This window comes from Sminthopsis crassicaudata, chromosome 1, assembly GCF_048593235.1.
Source record: "Sminthopsis crassicaudata isolate SCR6 chromosome 1, ASM4859323v1, whole genome shotgun sequence".
Taxonomy (NCBI): domain Eukaryota; kingdom Metazoa; phylum Chordata; class Mammalia; order Dasyuromorphia; family Dasyuridae; genus Sminthopsis; species Sminthopsis crassicaudata.
Genome location: NC_133617.1, coordinates 379,970,532 through 379,987,211, shown reverse-complemented (window position 1 = coordinate 379,987,211; position 16,680 = coordinate 379,970,532). Strand labels below are relative to the sequence as shown.

At 33.0% G+C, this 16,680-nt stretch overlaps 1 protein-coding gene across 11 annotated transcripts in view; it reads left to right on the top strand.

The window, feature by feature from the left end:
• Positions 1 to 16,680, top strand: part of TCF4 (transcription factor 4) — a 406,802-nt gene that overhangs the window by 193,846 nt on the left and 196,276 nt on the right. For 7 of the 11 annotated variants that reach the window (XM_074279414.1, XM_074279413.1, XM_074279411.1 and 4 more), the window contains one exon: positions 7,381 to 7,445. In XM_074279414.1, coding sequence (XP_074135515.1) covers positions 7,381 to 7,445 — 65 coding nt within the window. The other 4 variants (XM_074279419.1, XM_074279416.1, XM_074279415.1 and 1 more) reach the window with 3 other exon arrangements.

Genomic DNA, 16,680 nt, shown 5'->3' with positions numbered 1-16,680 from the left:
AGTTGAGACCTTTTATGACTTCCATAACAGCAACTCTTTTTGAATTTGCCAACATATTGACTTAGCCTTTCCCTAGAAATGGAAAGTTCCTTCTTTTCTCATTTCCTTTTACACAGCTTAGGTAACTAGAATAAACAAATTTCCTCTCTATTCAGATGGGAAAATAACAAAAGAAAGCAAAGAAAAGAATGGCTAATACTCTGGTCATGGGGGTAGCATGATACAGGAGAAAGGGAGCTTCTAGAGAAGTCAAGGAAATGACTATGACAGCAATTTCACTTATTACCTAGGTGATCTTGGGCAAGTCTCTTCAACTCCATGAATCTCATTTTCTTCATTTGTAAGAATAGGAGGGGAGGGTTAGATGTCCTCTGCGATGACTTCTAACTCAAAATCTCTGTTCCTGTATTTAATTGGAGTCTAATACAATAAGCACTTATTAATCATTGAATATACAAGGCACTGCAACTAATGCTGTGATATAATGGTAAAATAGCTAAAATGAATAAAATTAACTAAAATCCCTACCCTCAAAGATCTTACATCCTCCTGAAGTTCTTAACTTAATGTTAATTTTAATTTGGGATTTTTCTTCCAGTACATATGAATGCTATCATAGCACAGCAGAACAACAGTGCATCAAAGTCCTGAAATTTCCCTGTAGAGATTTCTGAAGCACCAAGGAAGAACACTTCCTACTATTACATGCCCCGTCTCAACACTGAAACAAAGGCAATGCCGGATAGAATAAAGTGTGCTGAATTTTTAATCAGCAGAGTCAGGTTCAAATTCTTGGCATGCTGCTTACCACGTGTGAAATTTTGAGCAAATTACTTAACTTGTCTTGATCTCAGTGTCCTCATCTGTAAAATGAGAAATTCAAAATAAATGACCTCTAATGATGCTTTCATTTCAAAATTAGGGGCATCCAGTTAGCTAGCCATATTTTTGAGGGTAAAAAAACTATCATTTTAATTAGAAATTTAAGCCAATATTACCATATCAACTAACAGTAAATCTAATACCATGACTTTGATGAATCTAGACCAGTAGAATGATATAAAAGTCTGTTTTAAGAAAAATAAAGTATAAAAACGTTAACAGGAGTTAAATGATCTACTGTATAGATATAAATTGATATTACTTTTTAAAACATTTTTCCTTGCATAAAATTTTTGTCTCAGTGATGGAGTAGTTCACCGTATAGAACAACTAATTTCCCCCCCTATATTCACTCTCATTGCAGTTTCCATGGAAGTTAGTATTCTTTACTTGGAATCTACCTAATTACAGTTTTCTGCTGTGCTTTATAATTAGTTGCCATGATTTAACCTAGAAATGGTTGCATTTTAGTGTATGTGAGATGACACAGATTCTCTGTTTATCATTTATAAGGTTATAGAGCACCTAGAGACCTTTTAGGAAGTAAAACACCATGTAAATGTAAATTATAACCACCTATAAGACACTTTCATTAATTTCATATCAAATTCATGGGTCTTTTGAGTCTTGGGATGTTGGTTCCCTTCAAAGTTGGACTACTAGTTTATTTACTGATTTTTCCAGAGTAACAAAACTCTTAAGTTTGAATAGCATGGTTGAAACAAAACCATTTCTGTAAAATGGTATGAATTATAACTAATTTCCAAAACTGCTAAAAATCATTGTTTACCAATGTTTATATGTTTTCAAAATTCAAAATCACAAATTTTAAATTGGATTTCTTAGAATTTTAATAAGGATTTGAATCAGAAATATTTGAGATAAGTTTTCTAGTCTGATGCCCTCTACAATCTTCAAATGGAAATTTAGCAGTGAGTATTAGGGAAAGTCTAGCTCATTGTTGTCCAACATCAGATATATAGTTTTACATAATATTACTTAACTAAGTGAAATATTTACTCACAGGTGGTTGAATTTCACTAATGGGCAAAATGACTACTGAGTCTCTAAATGCTTTAAAATGGAATCCAGTGATAAAAGGCACCAAGGGAAAGCATATTGCTGCCTTATAGTGTACAGTAACAATAGTAACAATAACCGTTATAATTGATACTTATATAATACTTAAAGTTTATAAAGAACTTTTTTCACAATTTTGTTACTTCAGTGTAATACAAGTATTGTTGCCCCCATTTTTTAGATAAGAAAACTGGGTCTCTGAAGTTGTGACTGGACAGAACTGAAATTTGAATATAGATTTCCCAGCTCTGACACCAGTGCTTTTTCTCTGATCAGTTACTATGTTGTGCTTTTTGCATATTTCTATAAGTGAGGCTATTGTTAAAGTTTATTTCATCTAGTTGTGTTTATGTGTCTAGAACATTTGTTTTTGTCTATAATTATTTGAGTATTCAACCTCTTCCAAAGTGATGGTCCTAAGATGAATAAATTTTAATTGAGTGGACCACCTAGATCAATAAGGATATCATGATAATGTGTAAGAAACAAGTGAAAATAATACAAAATTATACATAAATATTGAAAATACTTTATTTTCTGTAAACATTAAACTCAATTAACTTATATCATTTTTCCCTTTAAAAAATTATGTTTGTGTTTGTGTGTGTTAATTTTCATGCTTGTAACATGGGAAAAGAATAGTAACTGTGGATCTTTGTATTGAAAGTAGCTTATATTTTCTACTTAAATTATATTTTGGAGGCCACTATTGAGAAGGAAGTAACCTTTTCTTGATTGTCAATTGGTATCCCTTTTTATAATGAAATAAAAATGAAAAAAGACATTTAGGATTTTAGCTGAATCCTTGAGTTTTATTTAAACAAGCTACACGGTATTTTTCTGGCTAACATTTGCACTATAGCTACCAGATTTGTTCTAGAGAAGGGTTTTCATATAGATAGATTTCTTTTGTCTCTTCATGAATTTATTGATGTAAGTTGAGACTGCTCTCTTGAATATTTTTATTGATAAAATTTTCAAATCCTGAAATTTTTTTATACATGGCCCTTTTGTGGAAAAGGTTATTTAACCAATATGTTGACATCATTTATGAAATTTGTTTCAGTCTTCGATCGGAAAACCTACATGAGATACTATCATTTGTTTTTCATATACCATTCTTAGCAGAAAATGGCAACTAGAAGCAGTTTTTAACATTTGGTCCTCTTGGTATGAAAATGAATCAAATATCTGACAAGATTTGTTCCCGGTATGTATTTCATACCATTTTTTGGCATATAACAAATATTACTAACGGGTACTTTTAGTTCTTAAAATATGGACAACAGTACACCATGCAGTAAAAGACTTGAGCGATTAATGCTACCCTTATGCCTCTTTTGAGTAGTTTTAGCCATGGGGCTTGGCACTGCCACCATTGTCTTTGTGCCAAAAAATATCCGCAGCGGCTGTCGCATTCTAGTACTGGAGGGTTGTCTCGAAAATTCCGCAGTGAATGCGTCGGGTTGGTACATCACTCTCTACTATCTTTTTCAAACCCTGGAAAATAGAATCCTCTACTATTGCAAAGCTCATTTTGGGGGTGGAGTTGGGGAGGAAAGAGTCTGACCATTTCAAACTATTTAATGCAAAAGTCAAAAATCCATGTCTAACATATACAGTAAATGTAAAAATTAAGAGCTTTTGTGCTAGTGAACACAAATAGTTACTTAAAGAGCCTATTCTAGCATATTTATCAGCAGTCTTGCAAATTTTATTATCTGAAACAAATGTTCCAGTGAATTTTAAGCAGAAAATCAACATCAAGACCATAGCTAATTTTTAATGGAGAATTTATACAAAAGATTTTTTTTTCCTGGAAAATGAAGTGTCATTTAAAAATAGTTGCTTGTTTCATCATCAGAAATGATGGTGAAAAATAGATATGTATACTTCAGATGGTTCCTGGGCTTTTTCCACAAGCACTGATTATTTTGCTCCCAAACAAGGGTTTTCATTCTGAAGGCAGATTTATAGTTGAATTTGGGAACAAAAAAAGATGTAATAAAGTTAAAGGCGTACACTATCAGAATGAAATGTGTTCACTCATGATCTCCAGAGTTATCTATTTGATGGTAAAAGTGGATGCTACAGATGAAATCTTTACAAGGAGCATAATCCTTTAAAAAAAAAAAAAAAGTCAATCTCCCAATCTCCTGCTGGCTGCTCTGCCTCTTTGGTACCTCACAGACTTCGACAGAGTCCTGGACGAGTGCCCATTGATGTCATGGAAACACTCAAATTACTGAGAATGATTCATGTCTATGCTGTTCTCTTATCCTCCCCCACACAAACAGGAGTAGATTTTTAACCCTGACAACTTGTAATTTGCAATGGGTTTATTTTTGTATCTAGATAAATATTTTTTAACATCTGAAATTAAGATGAGGCAGCCTGTATCTGATATGATAGTAAAGAACATTAGTACTATGAAGTCAAGATTACATTACTTTTAGGGTTATCTGTTCCATGACTACTGGATATACTCTCTCTCTCTCTCTCTCTCTCTCTCTCTCTCTCTCTCTCTCTCTCTCTCTCTCTGGCTCTCTCTTTCTCTCTATAAAAACTCTTTAGCACAGAATAAGGTTTTGCACATAATTTCAGAAGAACCAAGTTGCTTGTATATCTGGTCTTTGATATTTGAGGATAAGATTTGACAATTAAATTTCACATTCATCAACCTTGTCTTGTCCATGGAATAACAAGCTGCATCTTCTGCCTTCTTTAAAAGTCATTTTGGATATAATGGGGTTGAGGTGAAGAGGAAGGCATTAGGTACAACTTCCTGGAAAATTAAAGGAAATTTTACCTGAAACTTATATTATCTCTCTCTTTTTTTTTTAAATGTACTTTATAATGTGGATGTATATTTGCTATTAAACTGCAAGGATTTTTATCTCAAAAAGCCAAAGACCAATATATTCCACCTTCAAAATGACCCCTGATTTTAGCCTATTTTCTTCAATAAATGGCTTGATTTGTTTTAATAAGAAAGCAATTAATATTTGAAATCATTTTACTATTACTGTTGAATTCTGTGGCATAACTCTCTCTCTCAAACTTCTAACAAATTTCAGGCTAAGAGGTAGAGAAGGGTGATTTCAAAAATTTACATCTGACTTCCCCAGTATATATGTCCATTTTATGTCTGTTCTTCAGTACTTAAAAGAGTATTTTTCCATTGCTGTGAATGTTCTTTCTATAGATACAAGTCAGGACCTTTCTGCCCTTTAGTAGAAAGTCTTCATAAATTCCTTTGGCTACAAAAAATTTTTAAATAGTCATTTCTCAGTGGCAAACTTTCTACCTTTGTCAACTTGATTAGGCTGATTTCTAAATCATAGAAGCATAGCCAGGAAATATACACTGGAAGCTTTTCTACCATGTTAGTATTTGTCCAAACCTAACCTCTACTTTTTTAAGTGTTGAGAGTTCATAGTCACCTTTATACCATGATGAGAACAGCAGACATGAAGTTTAGGCCTATGTTTTTTCTCAAACAAGAGCAAAGTATACCAAGAATAAATTAAGTTGAGTAACACTTTCATCATCCAAGTATTAGGCATTTTGAGGAATGATTCTTCACGTGTGGCAATGATGCAAAGAGTACAATGAGGAGCAGCTAGGTCTTCACTCAATGTTTATTGACAGTAATGAGGTGGGTAATTATAATACATGCTGCTTGTTTTCTGAGTTGTCTTAGATCGGCTTTGAGGTAGGAAGCATTTTTAGGATCATGTGTATCTATTGATTATGATCTAGCTAGTGCTGTTTGTTTTTCCACAGATGTAATATTAAAATATTAAAATAGAGCTATGGTCTCATTGATGGGGGTGCTCCTTGCAGTGATGCACATTGTGATTCATCCATGTCTGTCCATCCTTTCCTACTCTTGGGCACATCTAACTTATAAGTTAGAGTGTAAGTTGACTATTTGAATTTAAGCGCTTGGAGTAAGAATTATTTAATTCTTAGGATAATCATATTCCTACTGCCTAGGAGAGTGCCTCACATGTAACAGGTAATTAGTGAATACTTGACAGTTCAAATTCTCCATAGAAAGTCTGTTTGATACATCAGGAGCCTCTTTTTCTTTCTCTTGATATTAGGAAGATACCAGAGCAAGCAAATAAGCTATCTACTACTTATCCCTTACTGGTGCCATGTGACTAACTAATCATCTTTTTTAATTGTATATTTCTTTAAATGCATCTTTTGGTCTGATTCAAGTCCACTGAATATAGCCCCATTGTTCTCTGATAAAAGAAAATAAAATTCTGGTTTATTACTATTGTTTAAAGCCTAAGTGTAAAACCTAAAAAGTTTAAAACCTCTTCAAAGGAAGAGGTATAGAAATACATCCCTTGGTTCTGTTGGTGTTCTCAGTGTCTTGATACTATTTGCACCTTCTAGGCAGGTAGCGCTTATGTATTAACCTGTATCTAAAAATGTTCTACCTTTAGACTTTGTATATTTCTCATACACTTCTTATTTAATTAGGCTTTTTAATATTACACAACTTATGATTAAGGTTAATTTTTTTTAAAAGAAACAAAAGAGAAGATTGTTTTTCTACTCTTGAATATTGCCAGAATGTATCCCAGTCACTTTTCAGCTCTTGGTTACTTAAAGAAAAACAAAACAGTCTTCAGAAACAAATTAGGTGATTGGTGCTGGTATATGATCTTGGTTTTCAGTACTTAACTCCTAGGACTGTTGGTGGAATTAGAGCCTTAGATCTGAATGGGCAAATGTTCAACCTAATCTCTCTCTCTCTCTCTCTCTCTCTCTCTCTCTCTCTCTCTCTCTCTCTCTCTCTCTCTCTCTCTCTCTCTCTCTCTCTCTCTCTCTCTTGTCAATTCCATCATCATGTTGATCATGAGGGAACTTACTCCGGGGAAAGAGGTTAAAAAAAAAAAAAAAACACCACCAGAATTCTGAATAGTTTCCTTGCTAAATTCACCATCTGGAGAGCCTGTGATTGATTAGCTTTGGCCTCACCATTAAGTGTCAATATAATCAATGGGAATTACTATGCTAAGGTCATTACATAGATAGTTTGCCTGCTGTGTAAATAAAAATGAAATTGTTTAAAATTTGAGGGAGAGAATGAAAGTGAAAATAAGGAATGTCAATTTGTTTGTTAGAGAAATTGGAGGCCATTGAAATGACAGTTTTTGGAAGTGTGGAGCAGTTTGGCTAAGAATAGGAATGAAGGATATTTTTTTTCCAGTTTATCATAGCCAGAGTGAAGAAGTGTTAATCCCTTTCTCTTGCTTGCATACATTGCCGTTAGTGCCTACTTTACATATGTAAACATCGGAAGAGAAAAGTAGATATCTGTTACCTGGAGGAGATTTTTTTTTAAAGAGGAAAACAAAAATTTACACACCTTTTTTTTTTAATTTCTATTGACAGGTAAAACAGAAAGGGGTTCATACTCGTCTTATGGGAGAGAATCAAACTTACAGGGTTGCCACCAGGTAAGTGATAATCTATGCAGTGGAAGAGGTTGTGATAAATAGCCTGGTAAATTAGTTTGTTTTGTAAAGTAGATTATGCATTTTAGATTTTGACATAGCTATTCATTGCATGTTTGCCGGTAACTATTTCTTTTAAAATACTAAATAATGAATCACATTCTATTCTTAATCTCTAACCTCAGCTTCTGCTCCATCTTCTCACAGTCACTGGTTTGAATTTGTATTTAGAGTCACCCTTTAGTGACCAGTGATGATGCTTATAAAGTATTGATGTTTTTAATAAGGGTTCCATCGGAACAATTTCTTCATAATTCGGCAACTTTTAGAATGATGAAACTCCCAACACCGTGGAGCATGTGTCAAACCCTGGGTTTGGTGGCTATTGCCATAAATTATAGTTTTCATAGAGACTGTATGATGTTGTGTGAAAACAGGGTTGTATTGAGGGATAAAAATGTCTGTGAAAATATGATTTGTTGTCCCTTTTTGTTTCTGAATTGTTTTTGGCTGGAAGTCAAGGCCAGCAGGCTAACAGCAAAGCCGTCTCAAGGGAAGCATGCGTGAGCTAGAAAAATAAGAGGACTTTAATTAAATAATAAAATGCCAATGTAATACAAAGGTATAGCATGTGTGTATTTGTGCCTCTGTGCACTCTGCATTTGCATACTTTTAACTCTCCAGAGAGAGACTGATGCTAAAAATACTATCCATAGCCAAAAGTCTAAGCTTTGTTTTAAGACAATTGAGTTTTTGAAAGATGCTTTCTTTTCCATTTTAGCTTTGCTATTAATAATATGTTTAAAACTCTTTTTCCATATTTTTAAAAGTATAGACTATTTTGTTAATACATAGATTTTTTTTTTTACTTTGGGAAACTTCAAATAATTTAATAACTCTTTTTAATATTCAGGGTCTTTTACTATTTTATTATTCTTCTGAACAGAATGCTTGTTCTTATTGTAAATAGATTGGGAATGCATGCTCTCTTGAACTCCTTCATCACCTATCTTCTTAAATGATCTAGAGAAATCTACTTGAATTTTTAAAACAACTTGTTTAGTTTAGCACAAAAAAATGTAAACCAAGTCTATCAATCAAATAGAATCCATGTAGTTATCTTCGTTATCTATCATTAATATACCTCTAAAGGTGGAATTAGAGTTTTCTTTGTGCATCTGTTTCCTTTTTCAAGTTTCGCCTGTTCCATTGCGCCCCCAGTTCAGTCATATTCTGCACATAAAGGATTGTGGAGATGAGATAAATTGTGGCTTGGTTAAGGACTAATGCAGCACATGTTGTAGAGTGCAGTTCATGGCAGTTTGTTTGGAAAGAATTCTGCAGGAAAGAAATTTACAGCGCTTCCAGTGTAGCGGAAACATCTTTGGAATGTGAGTGCAAATGTTCGGGGTAGATAGCTTGGGTGACAAGCCTCTTAATGCTGTGTCTCTAGTGTAAAGCTTTCAATTCCTGTGGAAGGTCCTATTCCTGTGTATCTGGTTTCTAGGGGTCAAGGCAGAGATCATTAAAGTTTTGGGGAGAAGAAGGTTGACAACATCCTTCCTTTTTGCAGATGGTGATGGAATAAGTCTGTGTTTTCACTGGGGCCCCTTTTGTTGGTCAATGAGAGAATAGGCGTGCTTGCCCCTGCAATCCTTTCTTACTAATAGGAATTGGCGTGATTCCTTACAGACACAAAGATTTCCTCTGCTGACTAAGCGAGAGGCCCCTTAACTTGTGAAATCATCATTCAGACTGCTTGAGTCTGACTGTTTATGTATAGGAATACATATACTAGATTTGCGGGGAACACTTTCCTCTGGTGAAACTGCAGTGGTGCCTTTTTCAAGGACAAGGTGAGATGGAAAGCTGGGAGGGGCCGAAGGCTAAGGGTGAAGATAGTTCATTGTGTGATATTTGGAAAATGAGACTTGAAAGTATGCACATATGAGTTTTTGTTACATATATGTCAAGGTAATCAATATGTGTTAACTACATAAGTAAGATGAAATGTATTTTTCCTGTAGTGTAATGATGTAGTGGTCTTCATGTAGTAGACAAAAAAGGAACTCTGAACTGTGGAAGATTCCTTCATTCTTATTTCTGCTTGCTGGGTGTGAGTCTTGCATGGATCAGCGATCACTATCCATAGCACCGTCTCAGCAGTAACCATGAATAATATGGTTACTTAGGCACAAAGACACAGCAATAGTTTAGAGCCTGTTTGAATATAGGAAATAGAATCTGAGAGTTATAATATGTTAACACAATTGGTTTTTTAATTAATGAATTTTGAATTTATAATTTTGCAGAAATTGAAAATAGAACAGGATGTGGTATATTCTAAAGCATCATTCAGCCTTGTGCCCTTTTATTCAATGAATCTGGGCTGAACACAGCTATGTGAAGCACAGAGAACTAAGTTCTTGTGTTTTGGGTTTCTAGTTGAAATAGGAGATCATAGTTGAAATGAGTCACCACCGAATGAGAAGGGGATACTCTCATAGATACAAAGTGATTTCCTTTTCCTTCATTATAGAGTTCTTGAAGTAGGGAGCATTTAGATGTCAGATTCTAAGAATTGCCAAAGGCATGATTATATATCACTGGATCATGTGGGCAATATCACAATGAACCATGTATAAAGTACAGCTCTGTTAATATGCATATTTGAACTGTAACCTCTTGTCAAGTGGCTTTTGAACTCTGAGGCTACAAAGAAATAGAAGGAAGCAACAGGTACTGTAATTAAAGGGAGGGGGTAGGATGACATTATTTTTGATGGATCTTACGAAATGTTTCAATTTTTGATGTCTGTTTTATTTCTATTGAAGATTTAGTTGTCCAGTTCTTAACAGTAATAGTGTTGGTCACATGATTTGCACAACCTGTAAATCTTATTAGCAGACAAACAAAATCTATCCTTCTTTTTTTTAAATCTACCAACTATTTTTAAGAAAAAAATAATAGGAAAATAGGTTATTGAATCACTTAATTTTGAACTTCCCTGAGATAAACATGTGTATGTTGTATTTACTAACCCACTGTTTTAAGAGAAAGTAAAGAAGAAAATCATAAAGATGTTAAAAAACAGAAAATGACATTTTAGCTCTTCTCTTACTAAATGATGACAAAACTAATTTAAATCAAATTGGCTTATGGAAATCACACCCAGGCTGAAAACACCCCTGCCAAAATGCAACCTCATATAACTTTTTTACTGGCACAGAGGAGAAAATGTATAATGGAAAGTCTGACAGGAATCAAGTAGAGTGGAAATGAACTTTTTAGTAAGGTGGTCCAAGTTAAGTGCTGTAGCTAATGACAGCTTCTTAGCAAGGATTGCTGGAGACCATGGGACAATACATTCTTTCTTTGTGGTCCTGATGATTCTACTAGTCCTTATTTTGCTTAGCTGTCCATTTGCTAACTGGCTTGTTGATGTCACTGGGACAAATTATGGACATGAATAAAGGGACTTTCTTGCATAGGAAAATGAAAGGGGAAAAAAAGCTGTATTCTTTATCATATAGTTGACTAGAGTTTACTTTTTAATACTTTTATTCAGGATCCTAAGCACTTTAGAGTTGGAGGTAAATGGAGGTAAAACCAAATTTAATGTTAGCCTCTGCTTCTGACCTTGGGAATGTCCTTTGCTGTTTTGTTTTGATATTCTCATCCTAAGAAGGATGATGTTCCTATCTATATGGAATTGTGACGTTGATGCAGAGAAAAAAAATAAAAGAATGTAAGTTCTTTGGGGACTTTTTCTATGAAAATTTAAAAATGGAATGCAATGTCTTTCATTGTAATGTTTACTTGGTAAAATCTCTTCATCTGAGATTGGTCTGAATTCCTTATTATTCATTCATCTAATCATATAGGCATATTTAGATAATGTGATGATTAGCTTTTTGCAAGAATACTAAAATTAACTGCCAGAACTTTTTAAGACAATTCAAATTAAAGCCCTTTGGTACCCCAAGACTTTACTACACTTATGTGTACAAAGATGGATATGTCCAGAAAGGCTACTGCTTAAGCTCCCTTGCCCAAATTTATTTAACATAAACTTAGTTTAAATGATATTTTTTTTCTACATATGTTTATACATTTGATGACACTCAAGATTTTTATGTAGGCTAAGGTAAAAAGTGTGAATTTCTGGAAAATGTTAAAAGAGTGGAGCAGTATTTGATTAATCGAAGCATTTACAATCCTTTGTGGAGTATCCTTTATTGTTACAAAGTCTGTTAATTTAGGTATATGTATCTTATAATAATTTATTTTGTTTATAAAGTTATCATGATGAAAATGAAGTATATATTCTTGAAATAATTACACTTTAAAATAAGTTTTATTGATGCCTCTGATTTTTTATAGCATAATGATTTGTGGAAATACCCTCTACCCCTGTCAGAATTAAATGTGTAATAAAGAAAAACTGTTAAGCAAAAACACCTGATGCAGTTACTTTGTTTTGCAATGTGGCTATATGAACATTCCATCCTCCTTGTCCCCTACTTTTTTGTAGATAGAAGAGAAATACATTTCATTCTCTACTTTCCAAGACGAAGTGTAGTTTTTGAGTTTTTGACAGCTGAGTTTCCTTTTAGTGATCTTTTCACTTATGTTGCTGTAGTCATTGAATAAATTATACATTTTTACTCAAGCAATTCACTTTCAATTATTTTCAATTTTTGATGTTTAAAAAATGTACTAGTAAATATAGATTTCCTCACTCTCAATTTGTGAGTTTTTTAAAATTTGGAAACGAAGCTGGTAGAGTCAGATTCAGCAAGGGAAAGTACACAAGCAAAGAAGGCACTGATGCATGTTTTGTTTTCTCTGAAATTGATAGTGACCTCTGAGAATAGAAATTAATATTATGTTTTTATTTGAGAGATATATAATTTTGGAATTGTAATGATCTGAGAAATTATGGGCATTTTTACATGAAAATATTTTGATTTTATACTTTTTCAATAAATTATTTAAAGGAAGTAAAAACTAAACTAAAATACATAACCATTTTTTCCATTTTATTTATCATTCTAAATTTTTTTCAAGAAAAAAGATGAAGATCCTATTTTTTAAATAGTATTTTTTAATTCATCCAATTTTTTTCTCTTTCATTTAAAAAAATATCCTGGATTTCTTTCATGCCTCTAATCTAGGGGTTATTATGAAGATATGCAGAAGCACTATATGCTTAGGGATTAGGGAATCATTCCCTATTATAGCCTTTCATGGGAAATATTAACAATATTAAGTAGCCTATGTGCCTTTGTAGTTTTTGAGCCCAGTTATCTTGAAATAATTGAGTAGGAATATTGTAGATGACAAAAAGTGATAGAATTTTGGGACTATAAGAGAAGATCATTTGGTGTTACTTCATTTTAAAGAAGATAAAAGTTGGCTCTCAGGAAAGTAAAGTCACTTGCCTAAGGTTACAGAAGTTAATGGCACACTTAAGACTCAAATCAAGTTTATGTCACTTTTTCATGATACAATATTATAGATATATGTGTGTGTATAAATAGACATGACATTTCTAGAAGTGCATATATTTACTTGTAAAATATCATAGTAATCTGCTTTATTCTGCAGAGCCACAACTACATTAACTTGTTTGGGATTTCTCTTAAATATTTTTTCCATTCTGATTAGGAAGAAGGGTGAATTGGAGAAAGAGAAGAAAACTCCTCAACCTGTCCAACTAAAATTCTTATAGTCATTAGGATATTCTAAACAATTACATGACATTTTGAGATTCTACAAAGGAAAATATTACAGTAGTATCTAGAGAAATGCTCAATATTAATTGTGACATAATCATATTTCCTTAGGAAATTCTTACTCATTCACCATCAAATTATCATAAAATACTTCATTTCCCCTTTCCATACACAAATCATTTACTATTAATTTGAGAAAGAATTTCTAATGTAGGTAGCTGTAGCTGACTAAATTATTGAGCATACATGGAGCCTCACTTTTCCTTTATGAATTAGAAATAGCAATAGGTGTCAATATGTGTCATAATCACCTTTCCATTTAGTTGCTGTCAATGAGTAACTACATTCATAAATAGCATTTTATAGCTACAAAATGTGTTGGTCCTTAAAAGTGCTTATGAAGTCAATAATGCAAATATTTTTGTCATTTATACATGAGTAAACTGAGGCTCAGTTAAAGAATTTTTTCAAGGTCACAAAACTGATAAATGACAGAAGTAGGATTCAATCCTAAAACTTCTTACTCTACAGTACAAATTACTCTTTTCATTATACCATACTAAATTCAGATTGCTAAAATTTTGTTAAGTCCTTTGACAGTCCCAGTGCATGTTAATTAAATGAATATTGGACCATAGGTAGGTTTACCCTATATTTTTGATCTGTAAAGCACAGTTCAGTTCCATTTTGACTCACTTTCATTTATACACTCTCATGGAAATGAATATTGATCTCCTTGGGACTAATTTTGGATCCGAAACTAAATTTGGCTCCTCTTAAAATCATGGTACCCAAATTAGCACCATGTGAACTCCAGGAAAGAACCGATTGTAGGCATGACCCCCTAAAACTTGGTCTTTATTGAGATATAATTTTGTTGTGACTCTTAAAAGTCATCTTGGGTTCTTTCCTAAAGACTGTGATTCATTTTAATAGGTAGATATTATCATTTTATGTAAGGAATAAATTATGGTTCAATCTTGATTGGGTCAAAAACAAGACTTAGTATGTATAAATTTGGTGGTATCACTGATAGAAATTATGTATTCCAAAATCTAACAGCAAAAGACAAATTGAACAGTTAGAATATACTTCTGTCCCCTCTCTGACTTCCTGTCTTGTTAAGACATTAAGAATTTATGGTTTATAACAGTTGCTAATAAATTTTATGAATAGATTTATAACCACAAAATTAAGAATCCAGTTTAAAAAATGAAAAGAATTTTGCCCAATAGCTTAGGACAAAAAAATGAATAGAATTGTCGTTGAAATTGTATTGTGTTTATTTATGAGACAACATAGGAATGATATTCTAGAATCCAAATTGAAATTTCATCAGAACCCAGGGATTAACTTCTCAATTTTTATTGAAAGCATTAAGGGAATTTGGATAACCCCTAACAATTAGGATTTCAAATCTCCTTCCTAAATCATTATTGTAAATAAGAAAATCTAGTTATTATGACTAAACAAATAATGCGATCAATGCTAAGTCATACCTGTATGCTTATGTACTTGAATTTGAAAGCACAATTGCCTCAAGGTTGTTTTTTTTATTGATGCCTGGATATACCAAACTTTGTTCTTTCAAGGATTGGATACGTTATTTGTGAATGTGCACACAAGTGAATATGTACATTCTTATAAGTACACATATTTAATTCTTAAATCATTAGACCTTTTGTGTTCTTCTGGTGTAAATAAGAAGGGGGGAAAAAGAACAACTAGCATTCATATTACTGTGAAATTGCAAACTGCTTGGAAATTTTTTTCACTTTAAAAACTGAAAAACTGCATTTTAATAGTGAAAAGGAAAGAAAAAAATCCTTACATTTAGGAAAAAAACAAAACATTTAAGCTGCTTTATTATTTAAATATTCTCTTTCCCGAAATGGACTACTTCATTAAGAATGTCCGTCCATTGGCCTTAGAAATCAGGAAATCTGGGTCCTTGTTCAATCTCTTTCTTCAACAGTCAAGATGCATTTATTAAACTTTGAAGATATTCTTGATTTATTCTTAAATGAAGCCATTTCTTCATTTGTAAAATATGATGTTTGAATTTGACCCTGGATACCCCATTTAGTTCTAAAATTCTGTAATTTTGTGAGGCCTAGGTACTGTAGTAATGATAGAAGTATTCTTAGTTTATAGTTATTTATAGTTTTTTTTTGATAAATGAATTATCTTCTCAGTTTAACATAGCACTTTCATGAAGCTAACAGTTTCTGTACTTGTCCCCCAACCCCAATCTCATAGTGAAATGTCTCAGTGAATTTGGATTTGTTTTATTTTTCCTAAGAACATTTCCTTACAAGCCATTTATGGCTTTTGGAAATAGATTTGATTTGATGACAAAAATAGAGTCAGAAATATGTCACTTTAGCTTTCAGGCAGTGACCCTCACCTCTCTGTGCCTGCATTTGGGTCAGGGGAGAGAAGGGCAACTTACATATATATATGTGTGTGTGTGTGTGTGTGTGTGTGTGTGTGTGTGTGTGTGTGTGTGTGATATGTGTATTTACATTAACACAAAATAATCTCTCCTCATTTTTATTTTGCGAACATCAGGGTACTGAATCTTAGCAGTTTTATTGGTATTGTATACAATAAGTTATTAAATTTCATCTCTGTAATACACCTGCAGTAAAATAACAAAACATTGCCGTACTTAAGGAACATGTGTGTGTGTGTGTGTGTGTGTGTGTGTGTGTGTGTGTGTGTGTGTGTGGTACATTGCCCCCCTCTTCATTCCAGCCCTCCCCCCAACAGCTGCTTACAGATTTCAAGATCCATTGTATATATTCCCTTGAGCCCACCTCTAATAATCGAGACACATCTGCCATTGCAGTATTATAGGCATATGTAGTTTTATTGAAAACTATACCTGTAAAAAATTAAATAACTCCTACCTCAATTAAATTGGCAAGCTACCTTTTGCAAAGATCATATTGCAGACCTCTTGAGACCTTGTGAGCTCATTTTATTCTTATATTACAAATCACTAAATGTGTTATTTTTGTTTAGTCAAGTAACTAAGATTTCCTCACACTTTGATGGCAAATACCTTTTTGATCCATTATCATTTTTCTTCTTTCTTCCCTCCCTACCTTTACATATACAAATATCATACAAACTATGCTAAGCAAACATTTCAGATTTGACTGCAGTAGTCACAGGCTAAGATATTCATAACCAAAGGGTCTGAACCTGCAGCTTAGCTGCTTCTGAATTTACTCTATTAAGTGTGAAATATGCATAAGGGCCACAGAAATGGGTTAAAATTGTTTATTATTTATTCATCTTATGCTTAGGAAAAGGATTTTCAGAAGCTATTTTAAAAGTCATCACAACATCATAATAACTCAGTTAGAAAATGATACAGTGATAAAGAGGAAATGCACTGAGTTGTTACAAGGCACTGGGAATTAGATGGTTTGATTTATTTCCTCAACTTGCCATTTATTCACTGAGACTTTGGATCACTTTCTTGACCCTAG